The sequence below is a fragment of the Ipomoea nil genome, unplaced genomic scaffold (assembly GCF_001879475.1).
Source record: "Ipomoea nil cultivar Tokyo-kokei standard unplaced genomic scaffold, Asagao_1.1 scaffold1421, whole genome shotgun sequence".
Taxonomy (NCBI): Eukaryota; Viridiplantae; Streptophyta; class Magnoliopsida; order Solanales; family Convolvulaceae; genus Ipomoea; species Ipomoea nil.
Window position 1 is genome coordinate 6865217 of NW_017617849.1, and position 22953 is coordinate 6888169.

The 22953-nt window shown below is 34.0% G+C and overlaps 5 protein-coding genes and 1 long non-coding RNA gene across 8 annotated transcripts; 2 read left to right on the forward strand and 4 right to left on the reverse strand.

Moving 5' to 3' along the window:
* The first annotated feature begins 61 nt into the window (after positions 1-61).
* On the forward strand, positions 62-2953 carry LOC109187478 (rhomboid-like protein 19). Of its 2 annotated transcripts, none has more exons than XM_019337678.1 (8): positions 62-312; positions 476-640; positions 1273-1333; positions 1418-1584; positions 1861-1966; positions 2058-2263; positions 2348-2488; positions 2557-2953. In XM_019337678.1, exons 2-8 carry the CDS (start codon positions 510-512, stop codon positions 2678-2680), a joined length of 936 nt encoding a protein of 311 aa, XP_019193223.1. In that variant the 5' UTR covers positions 62-312; positions 476-509; the 3' UTR covers positions 2681-2953. The 2 variants fall into 2 exon arrangements, with proteins under 2 accessions (XP_019193223.1, XP_019193224.1); XM_019337679.1 differs by having other exon boundaries at positions 482-640.
* Positions 2954-3055: 102 nt separating this feature from the next.
* On the reverse strand, positions 3056-6871 carry LOC109187472 (MLO-like protein 12). The gene is made up of 15 exons (XM_019337666.1): positions 6637-6871; positions 6272-6329; positions 6029-6180; positions 5675-5791; positions 5389-5449; positions 5229-5317; positions 5008-5082; positions 4810-4904; positions 4650-4699; positions 4500-4540; positions 4198-4371; positions 4052-4087; positions 3870-3937; positions 3656-3716; positions 3056-3557 (listed from the first exon to the last, which is right to left on the reverse strand). Exons 1-15 carry the CDS (start codon positions 6751-6753, stop codon positions 3189-3191), a joined length of 1563 nt encoding a protein of 520 aa, XP_019193211.1. The 5' UTR covers positions 6754-6871; the 3' UTR covers positions 3056-3188.
* Positions 4158-10275, forward strand: LOC109187485. Its single transcript, XR_002055272.1, has 3 exons — positions 4158-4170; positions 5353-5354; positions 10196-10275. It is a non-coding gene; the product is annotated as an uncharacterized LOC109187485 (long non-coding RNA).
* LOC109187474 (MLO-like protein 12) lies at positions 8868-14139 on the reverse strand. 2 transcript variants are annotated; one of them, XM_019337668.1, is made up of 15 exons: positions 13844-14139; positions 13573-13630; positions 13293-13444; positions 12605-12721; positions 12277-12337; positions 11607-11695; positions 11297-11371; positions 11082-11176; positions 10664-10713; positions 10487-10527; positions 10218-10397; positions 10083-10118; positions 9669-9736; positions 9515-9575; positions 8868-9410 (listed from the first exon to the last, which is right to left on the reverse strand). In XM_019337668.1, the coding sequence occupies exons 1-15, from the start codon at positions 13964-13966 to the stop codon at positions 9111-9113; spliced, it is 1506 nt and encodes a 501-aa protein (XP_019193213.1). In that variant the 5' UTR covers positions 13967-14139; the 3' UTR covers positions 8868-9110. The 2 variants fall into 2 exon arrangements, with proteins under 2 accessions (XP_019193213.1, XP_019193214.1); XM_019337669.1 differs by having other exon boundaries at positions 10218-10391; positions 13844-14137.
* A 2059-nt stretch (positions 14140-16198) lies between these two features.
* Positions 16199-18075, reverse strand: LOC109187482 (tetraspanin-6-like). Its single transcript, XM_019337683.1, has 3 exons — positions 17392-18075; positions 16945-17261; positions 16199-16378 (listed from the first exon to the last, which is right to left on the reverse strand). The coding sequence occupies exons 1-3, from the start codon at positions 17884-17886 to the stop codon at positions 16339-16341; spliced, it is 852 nt and encodes a 283-aa protein (XP_019193228.1). The 5' UTR covers positions 17887-18075; the 3' UTR covers positions 16199-16338.
* A 1583-nt stretch (positions 18076-19658) lies between these two features.
* On the reverse strand, positions 19659-22944 carry LOC109187578 (serine carboxypeptidase-like 27). Its single transcript, XM_019337809.1, has 9 exons — positions 22423-22944; positions 22203-22295; positions 21930-22022; positions 21636-21721; positions 21197-21460; positions 20973-21100; positions 20728-20823; positions 20506-20611; positions 19659-19933 (listed from the first exon to the last, which is right to left on the reverse strand). Exons 1-9 carry the CDS (start codon positions 22787-22789, stop codon positions 19784-19786), a joined length of 1383 nt encoding a protein of 460 aa, XP_019193354.1. The 5' UTR covers positions 22790-22944; the 3' UTR covers positions 19659-19783.
* Between the last annotated feature and the right edge of the window lie 9 nt (positions 22945-22953).

The following is a 22953-nucleotide window of genomic DNA, read 5'->3' on the forward strand; positions in this document are numbered from 1 at the left end:
TAAAAAATGAAAAATGTATTATTTTGCTTCCTTTATTAATATGATCAACCTTTGCTATTTTTAGTAAAACCGAACATGCAGATACGTGAGACACTAGGCTAGTTTTGAAATTGAGATCACGTTTGTTTTCCCGTCACCTTCACACTCACACTCCGATCGATCTCTAACACGGCAACACCTCCTCACAAATTCCGTACTACAATGGCTTTCGTTTTGTGTTGAAGCTCACTTTATAGTATCCGCTTTCAGTACTATAAACACTACTCTAAACATACAGTACTCGTCTGATAATCACCGGATCGCATATCTCAGGTATAGAATACTATATACGCAGCGCGCGGGCAAATTAAATTGTTTTGTGTTTATTATCGGCAGATCTGGAACGCGTTGTGTGTATGTGTGAATTGTGGAAATGCCGGTGTTGTGTGATCGAGGATGGCCGGAGTTTGAGACTGAATTTTTGTGTTTTGTTAAGTTGTAGGTAGGTACATTGATTTTGCTTGAGCAAGATGAGCAGTGGCAATATGAATACGGGTTTCACGCGGCTGTGCAAGGGGATAGCGGTGGTGCTTGTCGGTGGCTACACTGTTGTTCAGATTGTCCCCTCTGCTCTTTCCTATCTCGCACTTATCCCTGCTAAGTATTTTTCTTTCTTTCTTGCTTGCTTAATTATATTGCCAAAACAATCTGTTTTGCATTCCATTCCGCTGTTGTCTGATTTCTGTTCGGAATGTATTATATCTGAGACCTTAATCTGAGCTGAACTGTAAAGATCATGATTTTTTAAAAAAGAAACCAATAATGGGAATAGAGGAATCTTGAATTGGCCTAGCCAAATTGACTCATGTGGTGGTTGCTCCAGTTTCAAGGCCTTGTTATACACAAAAATTCATTGGATTTGGAAAATATAATATAGGTTTCTATTTTTCTTCTAGGGATTGGATCGGAGGTGATGCCTGTGATCGATGATGTGTGGAGGTTTTATGATTGAAACTCAGGGTTTGAATGTTGGAATGTTAAATGTTTTGGTTCCCAAAAACAACTATTTCTGCTGTTGGCACATAGTTAATCATTATTGAAACTATATTTTATCTTGTGGTGATGACAAGCGGTCGGACATTATATTTGTAGTCTTTGATTGCTCTATGTAGACAGAGTAGAGAACTCTCACCATGTGTACTGTCACGCTGTGATTATCATTTATCAGACTTGCAGATCGAGTAACACTTGTAATGCTTTATTGAACGCACCCATTATTTGCTGTTTTTGCAGGACTATTCCCTTTGCATGGAATCTTATAACAGCTGGTTATGTTGAGCAGTCCATATATGGGGTATGTCTATTTTTATTTTCTTTGCATAATCTTCTACCTTATATTTCAAAGAGCTTTAAGAAGTTTAGTATTATTTATGTGTAGGTGGTTGTCAGCACTGTTGGTCTACTTTTCATTGGAAAGCTGCTTCAACCTATTTGGGGTTCTAAGGGATTTCTGATGTTTATCTTCATTGTCAACTTTTTGACTGCTGTTTGTGTTTTCGTCACTGCTCTCTCATTGTACTACGTAACGAGAGACGAAAGCTACCTGTAAGTGATGCATGCGGGATCTGATCTTTTCTATGTTTAGCCCTTCATCTCCAAATCTCGTTACTTGTCCAATTTATCACATCCGCTTTCTCTTACTTCTCCTTCATATTCTGATCTCCATTCTTTTGTCTCTAGGTTCTAGTGTTCTACACTTTTGAACTTCAATTCCCAGTATGATATGATATTATGCTTTTACTGTATGCATATATATATGTCAAAGATGAAGCTCAGTAGCTTCTGATTTTTCTTAATTTTCTTTGTCAACCTCTTTGATAGTTATCTGCCTATTTCCGGCTTCCAAGGGGTCCTTTATGGTCTCTTAGTTGGTGTCAAGCAAATCATGCCTGACCAACAGTTGCCTTTCTTGAAACTAAGAGCAAAGGTAAAATCTCAAGAATTATTATTTGTGAACGAGCTAGTGAAAACATGTTTATAGCTTCTCGATCTTTCTCACACCTTGGGGATGTTTGCAGTGGCTGCCTACTCTTGCACTGCTGCTGTCTATTGCTATAATAAGTTTGTTCACAGTGGATTCAGTATCGTACCTTCCTACTTTAGTATTTGGCACATATATAGGATGGATTTACCTCAGATACTGGCAGAGGAAACCAGAAACCAAACTCAAGGGCGATCCAAGTGATGAATTTGCATTCTCCACATTCTTCCCTGAATTTCTCAGGTAATCTTGAATTGTAATATATTATATGCTGTCAAGTTTCTTGGGAATTTATTTGCATTTTCTCAATGTATGTATTTGATGCAGACCTGTGATTGATCCCATCGCTGCTATATTTGATCGAATGCTGTGTGGTAAAAGATCTGAGGCTTCAAATGAAGAGACAGGCTATACTCTTGGAGTTGCCCTATTGCCTGGTTCTGACCCTATTGAAGCATCTAGGAGGAGGTAATCTATCAGACCCTTTCATATATTGGTAAAATGATTCAGATTTCTTAAGGATTGATAAATTGCAGGGAAAGAGGTGCAAGGGCACTGGAAGAAAGATTGGCAGCTGAGAGGCTGGCTGCTGGAGCTAAGGCCGAAGAGTCACAACGAGATAATAATGTTGCAATTAGATTGGCATCAGATAATGTTTAGATCGATGTTGCCTTGCCTGCCAAGAAGAAATGCAAAGCTTTATTACATATAATACCTGCAAATCAAGATATCCAAGAATATCTGTCTGTCCGCAAGACACAAACAAGAGACCATACGTTTTTGGCAGCTAAGTCTTTAGATTCTTGATACAAGTTTTGTTGCATGTTCATTGTGGTCTGGGTATAGTAGCTTTTGTCTTGTAGTTTTCTGTTTTTTGTTCATTCAAGATTGAAAACTCAGTTCTTTGAATCTTTGTAGATAATTATTAGCTCCTCTCAAACTGTTTTCTGCTATACCATACACCTATGGGTGGAAATGAACCGATGTATTTTATGCATATAAATAATGAATCTTATGATACAAATATTAAGATTTGGGTATGAATCTGAACCTATAATTATAAATAAATGGTAGGTCATATTTGGGGCCACCCCTACATACGCCCAGTATAGATATTAGATACACACATACATACAGTGCAAGAAGTTGATTATATATCAACCTACTTCTAGTTGTGTTTGTTGTTGACAAAAGAGAAATCATTGGACACAATCTGAATTTCATGTTGGTCGTCGTTAGAGCTTAAGTTTCTCCGGGGAGAAGCGGAAGTGGCGGCGGCGGAATTGGCCCAGACTTGGTCGTCAGAGGCAGGTCCCCGGGGAGACGCTTGGAGGCTATCGGCGGCGTTATGTTGGAAGTCGCTTAGCAAGTGAACAGGGGACATCCCGTGCAGTGGCGTCGCCGGCCTGCTTGTAAACGGGGTGGAGTTTTCTGATCGCTGCCCGCGCCTCGCCCGCTGCCTGGCTGCACGGTGCCACGTCTTTATTGCCGATGCTACGTTGTCGCCGAAGATCACCGGTTTCATGCTTGACCCCATCTGTTCATACATCATCGTAAGTTGAAGGACATATGGTTTTAATTTAGTTTGCAGAGTTTGAGGATGCTCGCTGGGAATTGGGAAAAAATGAAAAATACCTGTGTAACTAAGGCATAGAGAGGGAGTGTGACATAGCTGCACAGAATTTGTATTATCACCCTACAACTCAACAATATAATCAAGATTAAGAGAGATGTGAGGTGTTTTAAATTTGTGGTTGACTACTTATTGAGCATATAACTATTAATGTGCAATCTAACTATTAGCTTAGTCTTTTAGTTGAGATGGAGCACATGCTTCAATTATACTCACCCCATTGACAGCCTGATAGCTATGTCTGCAGCATTCCTGTGGAAGCAAGAAAATAAACCAAACTTAACCTGCATTATCACACAAAAAAATGATCAGAGGGTAGTAAAACCTATATATATATTGTATACTGATCGAAAAGGACACCCAGAAATCCATTGAAAATTTGGCAGTGTAGTGCTTACCCAGCTCCAGAAAAAGAAAGCAACTTGGAATGCATTCTGCAGTGCAGATCAAGAAAAAAAAAATAAAAATTTACATACAAAATCCTCAAATCTATTTGTTAATATATGAATGAAGTAAGGTGGGATGGGAAGGGAATTGAATGGACCTGAAAGAGAACAAAACGAATGAAGAAGAGCATTAAAGAAGGGCGATTGAACCAGAAAAGATTATCTCCAGGCTCAACCACTGGTGCTCCCTTCAATACATCTCCCCTTTCTTGAATTCTCCCTCCCATCTTTGTTATGATCATTTGAAGCTTTGCCCCCACCACCAGCAGTATCTGAATTGCAACCACCCATTTTTCCCAATATAAAACGAACTGATCGATGATTCAATTCAAAACATTATTATATATATTGCATGCATGAAATTAAACACCCAGCCATAACTTCAATTCAATTTTCTTACAATTAGAGGAATAAATGGCAGCCAGAGATACGAGTACCATCCTGATCCAACAACCAAAAACCCACTCTCAAATCCATATATAAATGCCCAATAATATAATGCTTAATTAAAATCTGTACATACACTAATAAATATATATAAATGGCTTACCATTGGTGTTTGTAAGAAAAGACAGAACTGCAAACACCCATAATACTGGACTGCAACACACAATTAACGCACTTAAGTCGATCTCTTTAACTTTAACAGTAATAAGCAAACCATTCAAGAAAGGGGAAAGACCACAAATTTTTAGCAGAAAAAAGAAAACCTTATTCCAACCACTTTTTTGATATCTTCTTCAAGTGCCATATTAATGTACAACCGGAAATCAAAATTTACTTCATTCTCAGGTGGTAAATGTGCCTGCACATATTCAATTAACTACTGTAGTAATTGTTTTGTATGTAGATAATTACCCTGCACTTAAAAAAAAAAAAAAAAAGCTGGATAATCAGTTGCAGCGTACCATTACAAAGCCGTGCCTGAGGGTGGTATAATCAACTTCTGCAACTGAACTAAAAAATTGTCGGAAAAAACAAGCCTGCACCATATAAACACATACAGGTCAAAAATAAAACAAAATTAATAACTAACATTAGGAAGATCATATCATATGCCACGGGCATTGCCATACACATTTTGATCTAATAACAAAAAAGAGAAACGAAAAATGTTGGTTGGGCTTACAATCCATAGAAGTATTGGCGACTTGCTCCAAAAGTTCGAATGTCGTTGTACAAATGATGTGTCTCTTGCATATCGGAACCTCTCAGGATCTGCAGCATGCATCTATGCAATATGACTTTTATAGTAGTAAAGAATAATTTTTTTTTTTTAATTTAATTACCATTGTAGAATTGGTAGTCAAGTGTTCTTGTCCCATCCTCCCAAGCTTTCCAAGTCCTCATCTGCATTTAATTTCAGTTCAATTAGAATAACTGAATATATCCAATTCTGTAGTTTTCACTAGTCCTCCATCATCTATCCTCTCTTATCTCTATCATCTTCCCCTTATTTTTACAATACTGCTAACGACTCTACAACAAAATTAATTATATATTAAACGTGACAAAAATTGTTCTCGACTGGACCAAATTGAAACTTGAATGAATTGAATTAGATTCATTCAATACCTTTAGTCTGCCCAGCCCCCAAGTTGTAATGCTATACAGCACATGAGTTACTGCCAATGCAAAAATAAAGATGTGCAGCTGGTGTATTGCATATGAGGATGCAAATTGGACTTTTCCCTGCATATGCATATATGCATATATATCAGTAAACAAAACTTAACTAATTTAATTAATTAAAAACCAATATAATATAATTAAATAATCAAGAAACTATAAATTACTAGTGTGTATATATATATAATCAACTGAAACTGTACTAGTAGTCTTGTGAGAACGAATCTCATCAATTTATATAAAATGATGAAAATTGAGGATAAAAAGAGAAAGGGAGAGAAAAGTATATATTAATAATACCTTTTTTATGCAAGGGTCATCTATTTTAGATGGGTCTTTGATTTTGTCACAAGGATGCCAAGAGTTTCCAACACTTTCGGGGATACATATGTTAGACACTGGGTCTTGAAATATTGTCAGCAACAGTGATATGAACCCCATAAGCATCAGCTCTGTTACAAATATAATTTTTTTTTTTTCATAATTAACTATAATCAAGATATAAATAAAGTTTAAAAATTAAAGATAATAATTATATAATACCTGCTTTAATCTTGTCTAGTGCTTCATGTAGAGCTTTCTTGTGCTTCCTCAATAGCCACTGTCAAAAAAATTAAAGAGAGCAAATAAAACATTTTTCAATGTTGTTTTGATCTTACATACACTGATATCTCTTACCAAAAATTAAAGAGATTGATTTCAATGATTGAAAAAAAAAAAAAAGGTGAATTCTTTTGAAATTGTATTCTTAGATAGATTCTCTTTTGCATGATAGTATAGTAGTGAAGTAAGAAATGCCAAAAAAAAAAAAAAAAAATTCAACCCAGCAAGCTAAGCAGAAATATGGATAATTTAATGAATTGAATTTAAGAGTAAAGATGGAGTAAAGAGTTGTAAAAGGTACGTACCATTCCAAGGTGATGAAAGAGTTGTTCAATGGCAATAGAAATGGCGACGAGTATGAAGCAGACGACGGCGATAGCCCACGTCGGCGTCGCCTCCATGGTACGCTCCTTGCCCGCCATTAACGTCTCTAAGCTACCAAGCTCTGATCTTCTGCAATTATTTACAAGACAGATGGACGATGGGGACTTGAAAGAGATAGTGTTTAATACCTTGGGTGTGTGTATATATAATGCAATTGCCAATACATATAAAATGTCAAACAGTGATGACTTTTCCTAAAAGTAGTAATTTATATGATGAACATGACCACCACTTGGTCAAAACATTGAATTAGTATTCTTCTCCCAAATTGAATTAGTATTCTTAATTCTTCTCTAGGTAATTCCAAACTCTACTCTTTTACTTTTTTTGTTAAAGAAAAAGATAAAACTTCATTAAGCATCAATAAGAGATGAGATACAGGTTGGTGGCACAGTGAACCACGAACCTAAGCCAAACATAGAATTCGTAGCCCGTGCTAAGACATGAGTTAAATGATTCTCTAGCAAATAATGACGGATTATTTTCATTCTGTGAATGTAAAAAAAGATATCTACATACAAAATTTGTGTGAGAAAATAAAATGTAAGAGTAAATTTTTAGAGTCCAAATAATATTTTTCTTCGTGATATATATATATATATATATATATGGTCTGTCCAAATTTTCTTGTTTTTGTTTACTAAAAATTAATTTGATTATGTTTTTTTTTTTTTTTAGAATAACGGCCAAATAAGTCATTCAACTTGTATGAAAAATGCATTTAAGTCATTGAACTCTAAAAAGCTTTAAATAAGTCATTGAACTTGAAAATAATGCAATTAGACTATACTCTTTTTAATTAACTACCTTCTATAGCAGGTTAACGATATGTTATAGGTGATTTAGGAGTGACCGTGATTCCAGTTCTAAATTGACAATTTCGATTTGAAATGTCGATTCGAATCGGTTTATTTTTATTTTTATTTTTTTAAATTTTATTATTTTTAATTTTTTAAATAGTCCAAATTCAACAATTTTTTTTTGGAATTTCGTCATTCTATTTTTTAAAATGATTATTTCAAATATTTAAATTTTAAAATTAAACTAAAAAATAAATAAAATTTTGGGCTTGCACTTAATTTTTTCAAGATACGTAAGTAACTTAAGGCAAATTTCATGCACCAGGGCGCACAAGCCCTAAGAATTTATGTGTATTATGTATTATATATGTTAGATTATGTGTATTATGTTAGGAGTTTATGTGTATTCTACTATACAATTATGTACATACGAAACATGAGATTTTTAAGGCCCACAATTTACTTGTGCAGGATATAACAATGGGCAACTTAATGTTGGTAAAATTAAATGCAAGCCCAAAATTATTTTTATTGTTTAATTTAACTTTAAATTTTAAATATCTGGTATAACTATTGCTTTTTTTTTTTTTTTTTAGAATGATTTTTTTTTTAAAAAAAAAGAATTAATTGTTGAATTTGGACTATTTTAAGAATAGAAAATAGGATTTACCAAAAAAAAAAAAAAAGTTCGAACCGACAAGTCAAATAACTGGAATTGTTGGTTCGTCATTTTTCGAAATTGAAAATTGACGATTAGGAACTAGAACCGTGGTCACCCTAAGTCAGCTATAAGCCTATAACTTGTTATTAAACCGTTATAACAGGTAAAAAATAATTTAATTACACAATTCTTTCAAGCTAAGTCCAATGACTTTTTGAAGCTTTTTAAAGTTTGATGGCTTTACACTTTCATAAAAGTTGAATGACTTATTTCACCTTTATTATTATTATTATTATTTTTATATGTCACTCTTTAGTAATTAAATACCGAGTAACAAATATGATATTCATTGATTAGGGTAGGTATAGTGAATGATAATATGCTACTCATTGATTAGGGTAGGTATAGTAAATGATAACAATAAGAATGTATTGGCATGCAATAGGTAAATAAATAAAGTAGCATTGATTAGGGTAGGTATAGTAAATGATAAGAATAAGAATGTATCGGCATGGAATAGGTAAATAAATAATATTAATTTTTAAGGACAACTTATCCAAGTTATAACATAGTTAATTGAGTAATTTTACAAGTTCAATTGAATCAATTCAGATTCTTTTTGATTGAAAGGGTTAGGATACTGGACAACTTAGTTTGACTTTTGTGGTGGTCAAAAAGATTAGTCACATAAGAAGTTGGAAAAATAATTGTACTTATCATTTGATTAAAAATATATATAATACAAGATCTTGTTCCAACGAAAATAAAATATGACGTGGTAACTAAACAACTTTACGTGGTACACTCATACGCTATATTAGTCTGACACGGAACTGATACAGTAGAAAAGAAGAAGCCCTTGATTGGTATATCAACCGAATTCTTCGGTTGTTTTTATTGACCGGCACAGAGAAATAATTGAAGCTAATTTCACTCATTTGATCGAGATCTCCATTGCGCCGGCCGCCGGACCTTTTTCTTGGCTTAAGTTTCTGTGAGGTTCGGCGGAAGTGCCGCCGGAATTGGCCCAGACTAAGTCATCAGCGTCGTCGTGGTCGGCAGAATTTTGTTGGTACTCGCTTAGCAAGTGAACAGGGGAGCCGTGCAGTGGGCTGGCGTGCTCCGACCGCCGCCCGTGGCCGTGCTTCGCCCGGTACTTGGCCGCATGCCGCCAATTTTTTATCGCCGATGCTACGTTGTCGCCGAAGATGACCGGTTTCATGCTTGACCCCATCTGTTCATATATATATATATATAATTCAGACATCATTGTAAGTTCGGAGAAATCGATGATGCGTTCTGTCTTAACTTAAAAGTTTATACGGATAAAAGAAATACTTGATTGACTAAGGCGTAGAGAGGGAGTGTGACATAGCTGCACAGAAAATGTATTATGACCCTGCAACAATATAATCAAGATTATTCTAATTTAGAGAACTGAAAATCCATAAAAAATTAAGAGAAATGTGAGTTGTTTTGTGGTTGAACTCACCCCATTGACAGCCTGATGGCTACGTCTGCAACATTCTTGTGGAAGCAAGAAGGTACACCAAACTTGTACTGCATTATTACAGGAAAAAAAAAAAAGAGGGTCACACTTCTGATGATTGAAAAGGAAACCTCAACTCCGACTAAATTGGTTAGATGGGGTAACCACATGGTTACAAGTTTCATTTTTGTTAGAGTGACATATTGACCTTTTTGGTTTAAGCTAGTCAGTCATGAATAACTTAATTAAGTTGGTTTAATTTATCTCTTTGTGATCATTTACCAGTTAGGATCACCGCGAGGTTTCCCTAATACATATTTCAGATACTGACTGCTGATTTCCCTTGTCACTATTAAAAAAAAAAAAAGAGAAAGCCCAAAAATCCATTGAAAATTTGGTAGTATATATAGTGCTTACCCAGCTCCAGAAAAAGAAAGCAACTTGGAATGCATTCTGCAGTGTTAACAAAGACAAAATGTTCCCAATTCAATTCCTCAAATCTAGTATTTGTTAATATAATGTATGAGGAGATGGGAATGAATTATATAGAACCTGAAAGAGAACAAAATGAATGAGAAAGAGCATAAAGGAAGGGCGGTTGAACCAGAAAAGATTATCGCCAGGCTCAACCACTGGTGCTCCCTTCACTACATCTCCACTTTCTTTAATTCTCATTCCCATATTTGTTATGATCACCTGTAGTTTTGCTCCCACCACCAGTATTATCTGCAACTTCCATTTTAATTAATTTCCCACTATAATAATACACACCTTTAACTCCAATGATAACACTACTCAAATTCATATGCATTTTTTCTTACGAATAAAGGAATAAATGGCAGCCAAAGATACGAGTACCATCCTGATCCAACAACCAAAAACCCAATGTCACATTCAACTCAAAACCATATATAAACAATGGGCAATGCTTAAAATCTGAATTATATTATTTCTGTACAGCTAGTAAAGTGATTATTATATATATATAAATGGCTTACCATTGGTGTTGGTAAGAAAAGACAAAACTGCAAACAGCCATAATACTGGACTGCAACACACAATTAACCACAGATCAGAAAATGCAATTGAGTCTCTTCAACAGTAATAAGCAAGCCAACCATGGAAGGAGAAGGACAACAGGGGTAATCAAGTTCGTCCAACTTGTTAATTTGGTAACACAATGTTACAAATTTAATTTCTGGTAAAAGTAGTCATTTAACCTTCTTGGTTTGAGCCAGACAACTATGAGCAACTTAAGCTCTATTTACCTCCTCGTGTTCTTTTGTTAGTTAAGGTCATAAGGCGCAATTTACACCGAGCACACCCTGGCGTAACCACTGCTGATTTTCCTTATCATTAAAAAAAAAAAAAAAGAGAGAGAGAGAGAGAAGGACAATAATATTTTAGGACAAAAACCTTATTTCAACCACTTCTTTGATATCTTCCTCTAGTGCCAGAGAAATGTACATCTGGAAATCAAAATTTGGTCGATTCTGAGGTGGTAAATGTGCCTGCAGATATTCAATTAAGTACTGTAATTATTATGTATTTATGTAGATTATCAAATTACCATTCAAAAAAAAAAAAAAGATGAAAACAAGTAGCTAGACAGACAATCAGTTGCACCGCACCATTACAAAACCGTGCCTGAGGGTGATATAATCAACTTTTGCAACCGAACCAAAGAATTGTCGGAAAAAACAAGCCTGCAAATAAAAGACAAGGAAAAAAATGAAAGAAATTAATTGATAAAAAGTAGTTAAAACTTAAAACATATTTATTAAATTATTAAATTTGAGTTTATTGTTATTGTAAAAATTTTCTTATGGTATATTAATGTTAATATGTGCTAAATACATTTTAATTTAGTACAATAAAAATAAGAGTCGGAGATATTTTGAAACAAAAAGATAAACCAAAATAAAAAAATGTTGGGCTTACAATCCAAAGAAATATTGATGACTTGTTCCAAAAGTGCGAATGTCGTTGTACAAATGTCGTGTCTCTTGCAAATCTGAACCTCTCAGGATCTGTGACCACAAATGCTTAATTTCAGATAAAATTTTATTTTATCTTAAAAATAATAATGCCAAAGAAATTTTCAAAAAGATAGAATGATACTTATTCTTCACTCCATTTGTTAAGACAAACAAGTAGCCAGGTAACATCAAAATGTGTGATTAAGAGTTTTTTTTTTTTTTTTTTAGTAAACATTTTCAACCACCGTCTATAGTAGAAACACCATCTTATTGGGTTTTATGTCTTCCAGCAAAAATTGTGAAAAATTGTATATAGGGTTGAAAGTGTATCTTGTTCAAATTAAAGTTTGTCAATCATAAAAGAATGTAATTAATTAGTAATATTGAGTATTGACAATTTTGATCACTGGTCAATAATACCAAGACCACTTTGGTCTAATGGATGGATCGGAGCATAACTCTCACACTTAAAGTCTAAGCGTCAAATGTTCAGTTTTTGTCAATATCATCTCAATTGAGTCGGTACACAAAGTCTTCATAGTGTGATTTATATTTTCTATGTGATTTGAGAATTATTACATAAGTGTGCGTGACATTTATCCAAAGTAGGAAAGGAATTGTAAATTTGTTACCATGGTAAAACTGGTAGTCAAGTGTTTTTGTCTCATGTTCCCAGTCTTTCCAACTTCTCATCTGCATTATTCAATTATATATTGATAATAAGCCATGAAGTCCAATCGTTAGTATTGAGCAGTCTTCATCATCTTACCCCTACTTTCACGACATTAGGACTTAGGACAAAATGAATAACTAACTTATGACTTTTCTATTATAAGACAATAATTCAACACACGTGGTACTATATACTTCTGCTAATATATATATAATCATTTTACGAGGCACATTAATCAGATTAACAAATAAATTTAAATTATGAATTGTGATTAATTAATTAATTACCTTTAGTTTGCCCAGCCCCCACGTTGTAATACAGTACACCACATGAGTCACTGCCAATGCAAAGATAAAGATGTGGAGCTGGTGTATTGCATAGGCAGAAGCAAACTGGACTTTTCCCTGCATATATGCATATAAAATACAATAACCTTATGTAACGGACTCGACTGAGAAAATGTTTGACAAGAATTCAACTATTGACTTTTAAGTATAAAAATATATTCTACCCACTTGACCACCGTACCTCTTTTAAAAAATAATAATTTAAAACAATTTTCTTATTTTCCTTTGAAAAATAGTTTTTTCATCTTCTTTCCAACTTAACAAACGTAAAAACTGGCATAAGTTCATATATAATAACAATTATTGGTACTCCTACAACCTACCTACCCACGCACGCACACACACATATATTTATTGGCATCTGATCTAAAGACACCTACCTGAGCCACTAGTACCCTTATCTACTTAAATACCTATCTTTTTCTCACTTCATATTGCTGTAGATAAAATATATTATGAAATAACAACTTTACATTTAGTATTTATAGCAATGCCATCGTTCTTTTCCATTTATAATAGATTGCAATTTTTAAAATAAGTATATTCTCTTATTTTAGCTTTTTATATTAAAGAATGAAAGATTAAAAAAAAAAAAAAAAGAGGAGAAAAGTATATTAATAATATATACCTTAGCTTTGCATGGGTCTTCTATTTCGGATGGGTCTTTCATTTTGTGACAAGGATGCCAAGAGTTTCCAACACTTTTGGGGACACATATATTAGACACTGTGTCTTGAAATATTGTCAGCAACAGTGATATGAACCCCATAAGCATCAGCTCTGTTACAAATTAAACATAATTAATTATTTTAATTAGGAGTTTAATAATATATATAATCGAGATATTAAAAAATATATAAAAACACATATTAAAAAATATAATTGAGATAATAATTATATTATTATACCTGATTTGATCTTCTCAAGTGATTCATGTAGAGCTTTCTTTTGCTTCCTCAATAACAACTAAAAAACACAAAAAATAATTGAAATTCTTCAATTAAGGTCACTTAAGGGTGGTTGAAAAAGAAATGATTTCTTTTATATTTTCTTTTTGGATATATATATATATATATATATATATATATATATATAGCATCGAAATAAGAGGTACTGAAGTCTTAGCTTCCTGCATATATATAAATATAGATATATGTATGTATGTATGTATGTATGTACCGCTCCAAGGTGATGAAAGAGCTGTTCAATGGCAATGGAGATGGCAATGAGTACAAAGCAGACGACGGCAATTGCCCACGTCGGCGTGGCCTCCATGGTACGCTCCTTGGCGCCGCCAGCCATTGATGACGTCTTTATATATATCAAGCTAAGCTAGCTTTATTTTGAAGATGGAGATGGAGATCGAAAGGGAGGAATTTTCAGAAGATATGATGATGAGAGATTAACGTATGTATGAAGGCAAAACTAGTTGAGTTGTATGTAATATAATGGCTCGCTCGTTCCTTAGCTTGTATTTATATCAAGGATAAAACCAAATACCTACAGATAAAGTAATATAATTTATATGAATTATGATGAATATATATATGACCGCGGGGACTTGGTCAAAACATTATACTAGTAGTATTTTTAATATGAAAAAGACAAGGGTACTAGGATGTTTTTGTTTACGTACTAGTAATTTTTTAGATATAGTGGGAAGGAAAATAATGTAGGGAGTAATAGATATTGAGATTATTTTTTGATAACTTAATTTTTTCATTCTAATATGTTTTTATTATGCTTTTAATAATATGTTTGAGTGAAATTAAACTTCTCATTCACTAAATTAATACTATGTTTTACTGAATTATATTGTTCCTTATTAGCACTATAAATTAATTAATTTAAAATTGTTACCCTAAAATAAGAGAAATGATTCAATGGATGGGTGTTCATCCAAAGTTACGTCACTGGGCGAAGACCCAACCTATACGGGTCTTCTTAATTACAGATGAATGGGCGAAGACCCATCTCGATCTTCGTCAACTCACTACACAACGAATTGAAGCCCAATGGATATGAGTTGACAACTAGCTTGACGGAGAAGTCATGTCACAAATAAATATATGAATTCACGTCTAAATCAATAACTAATCGCTATACCGTATGTTTCACGGCAAATTATACCTTGCACCAGGGCGTACAATGGATATGGGTGTTCATCCAAAATTGCATTGTGCACTCTGTTCCAAAACGATCTCGTTTTGTACTCTTTTCGCGTGTCTACTGTTAACTCTTTAAAAAAAATTTCATGTTTCAAATATACAGAATTGTATAATAGAAAACACATAATTTTATACTTGAAAACACATACTTTTATACCTGAAAACATAAAATTTTTATAACTGAAAATCTCCATATTTCGAATGTACAAAATTATATAATATAAAACACATAATTTTATACCTAAAAATACAGAATTTTATAACTGAAAATTCCCATGTTTTGGATGTATATAATTATATGATAGAAAACACAAAATTTTATACCTGATAACACAATTTTTTTTAAAAGGATAAAAATCCCCTGTTCCGAATGTACAGAATTTTATACCTAAAAACACAAATTTTTATACATGAAAATACAGAATTTTATAACTGAATACACATACATTTCCATTGAGTTAATTCCCCACACAACTTAACAAAACGACGTCATTTTAGGAGGCGCGGGGCGCACATTGCTATGTGCGCCCTGATGCACGGTATAACGATTGATGTTTCATGAGATAAGGTAAATTATTGATATATACTATTGATATAACCAAAATAATAAATTGAACTAGTCTACTCCTACTCTAATACATGCATGGCTTCTTGTGGTGGTAGATTTTAATATATAGATTTATTTATATATATATATATTACACGTTTATTTTTAGTGTATTACACACACACACACACACACACACATATATATATATTTGCGTTCAAATGCAAGTCAACCTTTCTATGCGAACGTGTGAATTTTTAAAGGTATGCACAGTAAATCCTATATAAGTGCACAACACCATAAGTATTACATGAATGCATAGCAACACAATGCATTCATGTGATATTTACCGTACATTTCTTCAGTTCTAGATTCGCATGTAAAAGGTGATTTGCACCTGAATATTGCCCTATAATTTTATTCCATATACGCACAACTTCACTTATTAGTACACTGTATCTCTCACACGCTATAATGCTATATTAGTTGGGCACGGAATTGTTTCGAGTTGTAACGTACCTCAAAAGAAGCAAAAGAAAAGAAAAGAAAATGATGTTAGTGGAACAATTTTAATTCCATTTATTTACTTATTACAGTATTATTTTTTTTTATTCTGACTTCTTTCATTTTCTCTTCCACAGCTTTTTCTTTCTTTATCTATTTAAAGTATTAAACATCCACGTCCTGCCCAACACACTAAAGTCATTAAAGCAACAGTCATATAAATGATATAAAGTAACAATAATCTTCTTTTTTTTTAGCAACACATATAAAAGCAACCATAAGAAATAAAATATTGAAAAAAAAAATCCCGAAACAAAAAAATTCATCTACCTAACATATATTATGTATGCAACATTGATTGGATATTGAAACATCCCCAGTTGCACAACATGAAAATTTGTAGACAAAATTATCAAAAATTGAAACAAGCTAGCTTGGGGGGTATTGGGTAGAGGCTAGTAGATCTGGTGTCTTCTGTCGTGAAGTCTTCTCCACCTGTATGTTTATAATTATATCAACACATATATCATTGGTAAGCCTAATTATATGATAATTATAGCACTACATTTTATTATAAATTAATACATACATACATACATATACAAGGTTGCTTCTATTGAGGACCGATAATCTAACTTCATAACAGCTTAAATGTAACAAAACAACACAGGTCATCATTTCATCTTAAACATGGTATCGATTTCTCACATATAAACATGTTGAGGGTTTTGAATTTGAAATGAATATCTTTGTGGTACAAATTAAAGTGACAAGTACCAACTATGAGAATATACATGCATAATGACTTTAAAGTCCATCTTTGTTAAAGCTTGAGGTCCCATTGTCCCAAAACTCACATAGAAGAGATAAACTGCATGAATCATGCTCCATCAACTGAACCACTTTTCGAAATAATTACATCCTACTTATAGACTAATTAACATGATATATATATACATTCTTATTTTATTATTAAAAATGGATGGATATTTATTTGAAAGAGAGAGAGAGAGGGGGGATGGGGATACAAGATTATATAGCTAGCTTAGGTGAATAATTACCAATAGAAATCCCATCTGGGACGGAGTTTATACATCTGATTTTGGCCGTAATGGTAGCCGCCGGTTTCCGCCATCTTGGCGTTCTCGAAGGCGCAGCAGCCGACAGTGTAGATGGCGATCAGGACAACCACCATCACAATGTTAAGAACCGATATCTTTTGCCAGTCCCTCCGCATATCTTCAAGCACCGCCGCTTTGCAGGAATCGCAGTCGTAGCACAGCCGCGTCGCCTCGTTGTTCCACCGCGAGCAATCCGGGTCCTGCGATTCCAACGTTGCTCCATAGTCGCACGATGTCGGCGGCTTGCAGCACCCTGACTGCAACATTTTTCATTTTTCTAATTTTTTAAGTAAACATAATCAACCAGTTCAAACTAAGAAGGTAAATAAAACTTGTAACTTTATGGTTATCAAATTAACAGTCTGACAAACTTAGCTGGAGATTTACCTGAAGAGGGGACATGTTTTTGGTTTGATAATCGATGGGAGTCCAGGAAACAATGGCGGCGCAAGTCTTAGAACCCAAAATGCAAGCTCGGATAGGCATCCAGTAGTGAGGGTCGGAGATCCGATTCTTCAGCCAGGGCGAATAGTTCTCCAGGTGGTACTCCTTGTACACCTTGCCGGGAACCTCCGCGACACCGCCGTGGCTGGTGACGACGAACCCGAAAATGGTGATGCCCATAAGAGCGGCGATGAGGAACAGCATGACGAGAAGGTAGAACCAGAGCGCCCACGTAACACGAAAACACGCCCCGATGAATCCGGCGAGCGACACGATTAGGATGACGAATCCGATGACGAGAAGCGGCGTCTGGAGGAACTTCTCGCAGGTGGTGCTGCTCCTCGCCATCCATAGCCCGGCGCCGATGATCGGAATGGAGGCTAGCAGCGTGAGGAGGTTCAAGAAACCTATCACCGTGTTGCTAACGCTACTATACATTCGATCTATCGATCTTTTTCCTTGTCTATACGATGTTTTACGTACTATATATGTCTGATGATCTTCTGATTCGTCGGATGTAGATATATATATAACGTTGTGGTGCTTCTTTTGCTACTGTGATGTCTTCATCAGTTTATTCTACAGCTCTTTCTGGGGATTGGGGTGAGAGAATACATGGTGGACACTGGACTGAAATTATATTGGAAACTTTATACATAGCATGTGAATATATATAGTGTTATATATATATATATAGAGAGAGAGAGAGAAAGAGTGTGGGGCTAGCTAGGTGAATGTTCAAATTGCACTTCTTAGCAATTAAGTAAACTATCTCTCCTTTCAAAAAAAAAAAAAAGTAAACTTCTTCTCGAATTTTACAATGACAACTATGCCATCGTTCAATTATGTTTTTTCTATCTGACAGGGGATCGAGTCTTACCAACGATAGTGTGAGAGCAACCTCTTAAAATAAAGGGTGCTCCTAAGTCTAACCTCTGTGGTTTATGTTCAGTTGAGTTACCATGATTTACATCTTTCCAGATATTCTATCGGACCGGAGTGTGAGAGACCTTTAAGGTGGGAGTTCAACCTTTGAATTATGTTATTTTCTCATTTCTATTATTTTTGACGGGTGAGAGAAATCAACAATTACTGTTTGAAGATGTGCACGTTTGCATTGTAATTCTAATTAGTTAAGAACGAAGCAAATTAATTTAAGTTGTATCGACTCAAACTAAAACTGCTAATAGACCGTTCCTACCTACTTGTAAATTGTAATCATAGGTTCCAAGTAGTTGCAGTCAAGAAAAGAAGCAGGGACAATCTAGTCAAGGCATAAAAATGTCTCTTTAATTAATTTACTCATGGAGCCCCCCATTCTTGCTTCCTTCAAAAGCAATAGCAATTGTGAAAAAGAAAACAAAAATCCAAAACTAGTGACTGTGAGTGGAGAATATTTAATGTACCAAAATGTTATCAATTAGATTTTTGTTAACACAATCTCAATAAATTTGTCACATTATATCTTTTTAGTGCAATCTATTTTTTCATGTGTAGTTTATGAATTATTATAAGAAAAATATGAATAGAATTTGACCCTTTTACATTCTCAAATAATATTTACACTTTCCCTCCAAACGAAAAAAAAAAAAGAATTAAGTTTACATACTACAAATATATATAATATTTTTTGGTTGGTCTTATCTTTTTGATCTTCCATTCTTTTGTGCATTAATCAGATTGTTGATTCTCTTTTCGGCTCCACTAGCTAGTTTCCCAGTTCCAAAAGTTCAAATTAAAATAATCCTCTTAATACAAAAGTTCCCCCATTGCAGCCTTGACATACATTCACCATATTAAGAAAACGGAGTTCCTGCCCACATGTGCTTAACTCAATGGTTAAGTGGGTAATATTTGAGAGAAGAGATCAAACTAGGTTCGAACTTCGGCGGCGGCAGTCTGTGTGAATTATGTTCAAAGTGGACAAATTATATGTGCGCATCGACATTTGGCCCTGTCCGCTGAACCATTAAGTCACCGTAATTTACATCTTCCCAAATATGAGAAAACACAACATTAGACAAGAATTGCATTCAATGTGATAGACTCTTTATGAGTACCATGCATTAGTCATCCACCTAAGAAGCAGTTACTAAATTACCCTAATTTATCATTACACATATTTCTTATGGTCAAGTTGTGAAATCTTTAGAGTAAGAAATTTCGACAATAAAAAATAAGATAAAACACACTATCTAAAAAAAAAAAAAAACTTTAACAACATTACCACTTTATTGGGATTCGGGAGTCAGCAATCACTTTACAAATTACAAATCCTATTATGAAAATTACAACACAATAATTGCAATTTAAATAAGAAAAATGAAAGATTAAATTAAGTGGGGGATGCTGGTAAAGATTGATTATTCAAGAAGTGTGTGAAAAGGATGAATGCAAGGCGTGGGCGGGTGAGGGGAACCTCGTGCCCAGCCCCCCTCACCGTTACATATCTCATGCCTCTATATACTTGGCTCCACCCACCAACCTATATATGTATCAATCACAACCATTTAAAAAAAACATCAAAAATTAATCACGAATTATATATAGAAAAATACAAAAAACCTCTCTTATCTGAGAATAAAACCTATAAATCTAATCTAATAAAAACTAATAAGTGTGAAGGAATGTTATACTCTTCATTTATTTCTGTTTTTTTTTTTTTATTTTTTACATTGTGTTATAAGAGTTATACTATACAATCTTTTGATCAAAATACCCCTATCGTTATAACTTTTATTATCTTTTTCAAATATTGTTACCATAAGCATGCATCCATGTTATATTTTCTTATCTTCTTCAATGATAATAATATATAGAGACATTATATATTGAATTACTATATAAGTTATTTCTTAAAATGTAAATATCAATTTTTTATAAAAATGGTTTACATTATTATTATTATACAATAATGTAAATATCTAAAATTGAAATAAATTTAAGATTTTAATATATATTATTAATATTGGACATCTATTTTTTCAACATCACGCATAAAAAATACTAATAATAAAATAAGTCCGATCGATATTGAGCAATATAATGAAGACGGACCTGTTGGTTGTCATACCAAGCGTGCCAATCGGAAAGAGTTTGGAGACGAAGAGCTCTAATGGAGTATCGAGTGGCCGTCAGAGGCAAAACAGCATCAGTGTCACCACTGTTTTCAATTTTAAATAATTAAATAAAATATTATGTAAAAATATTATAAGCATGAAATTGTAGATAAAATTTTAAAAACAAAACAAAACAAAAAAAGACGAAATCAATTAGGACCTGAATACCCATATTCGGATGCCAGCTTGAATGAGTTCTTTGAAGATGGGAAGCATGGATCGAGGCGAATCCATCCAACTGCCTCTTATAACATCACTATATAGTATATATATACACACATCAATTTATTCAGAGTATTATTATGAATATTTTTATTAGACGTAATTACACTGCTCAAAAAACTTTTTTTTTTTCTTTTTACATGTTTTTCGACTAATTAAACACATATGCACGAATTAACGAACCTGCAAGTTGTCCAAGGTTGAGGAATGGCAGCAACGTTTGCATGAAGTGCCTTTTGGACCGCCGGACGATTCATGTACATTTTTGTGTACTTCACAATGCATTCATCATTCCCTCTAAACGTCCATGGCTAAATATATAATAATCCCAAAAACTATAATAATAAATCAAGATAATTAAAGAATTGTAATAATATAATGCTAATAAAGTGAGATTAGTGTGTTACCAAAGGTGTGTTTAAAGTGTGACGAGGAAGTGTTCCGAGGGCGTCGCAGGGAGTACTATAAATGCCATAGGGATTAATGTTTCCAAATTGGGTATATGCACCAAAGAGAGCATCGTAACAGCCTTTACTAGGGAATAAGAATGAATCATTGGAACAATAATTGTTGAGTGCATTGTAGGTTGAATCTGATATCAAACCATGGTTCCACCAGTACTCAAATGTTCCAACGTTGTCATGGTAATCATCAATCAATGGATTACCTAACTGTTCAAACAAATAAAGGTTATATATATATATATATATATATATATATATATATATATATATATATATAGTTTGTATATATGGTTCACCATTGTCGTAATTTCTAACTACTGTAATGACGTTGTTGAAACTTTTCAAAATTTTAAAAATTATATATGCATCCGGTCTCACTTACCAGAAAACCTTTGAAGTTTATTATAGGATTTTTAATGCCCTTATTCCGTCGAACAATGATTCTTGATAGCTGAGGGATGTAATGACCTAGAGGAATACATTACATTAAAAAAATATTTAAAAAATTAAATGTGGGATTTTAATAAAAATAATAATGAATATGAATAGATAAATATAATATAGAAAAATTTTACAATGTCATAAATATATTACACCACTAGAAACGGTCAATAACTTTTTTATAAATAAAACAATAATTATTTACAGAAATATCCAACAATTTAGATAAAACAACCTGCATAACTCTCTCCGGCTATGTAGAATGGCCTTTGATTGTATTGAGGAAACCTTGCAAACCATCTTTTAAGGAAAATGTACGCATCTTTAACTGCATATATTAGCATCAATATTAGCACACTTTCAAATAATCATGACAGACTTTTCGTGAACCAAAACAATCTTATATATACAATTCCCAAAGGTACCTGAAAATGAGATAAACAATATATGAATCGAATATTATAGTGGGAAAGTCAACTTAACAGAGAGATGAGACTATGAGAGAGACCTGTTCTTTGATCCCCAGTAATCAGATCCGATGAAGTATTTGAGTAGGAGAAGCCAACCCCCGCCGGAGAATCAAGAAACAGCAAATTCGCCTCTGCCCGCATTTATATATATAAACAAGTTTTAAGTTTTCCATTAGTACCTTTTCAGTTATGAAAATTATAACCATTCATCTACCAAGTTTTAAGTTATACGAATTTCTTGTGATTTATGAGAGTTACCTTTGTTCCAAGCATAGGGGCTTAAGGTTAGTGTCTGGCCATCGGGAAGGACCCTAAACGGGCCCACCTCCTCGGAAGCTCCATAGGCCACGGAGGAGCAACCGGGGCCACCATTGAGCCATAAAACAAGAGGTTTTGACCCGTTGGCCGGAGATTCAATCAACCAGTAGAATAAAGCCCTTCCGGCCTCGGCGTCCACCGTGACATATCCTGAGTACTGAGAGAAGGTAACATTTTCCGGCTGTCCCGGCAGCCTGCTGATCCTATCTCTCTCTCTCCCGGCGGCGAAGTTGGCGCCGGAAGATAGCAATATTGCGATGAAGCAGAAAACATATGATTGCCTCCCTTTCTGCATTTTGATCACCATGATCAACTGCTGCGCTAGCTGCTAAATTGAGTTCTTCATCACCACTTTTCTAGTGTTATATGAAAGCTAAGGTTGCTTCGAGTTGAGTATGATCTAAGGAATCCTCTAATATGAGCTGTATCATCATCAAGATCGAGTTATACTTTTATATATTCAAGATCTGC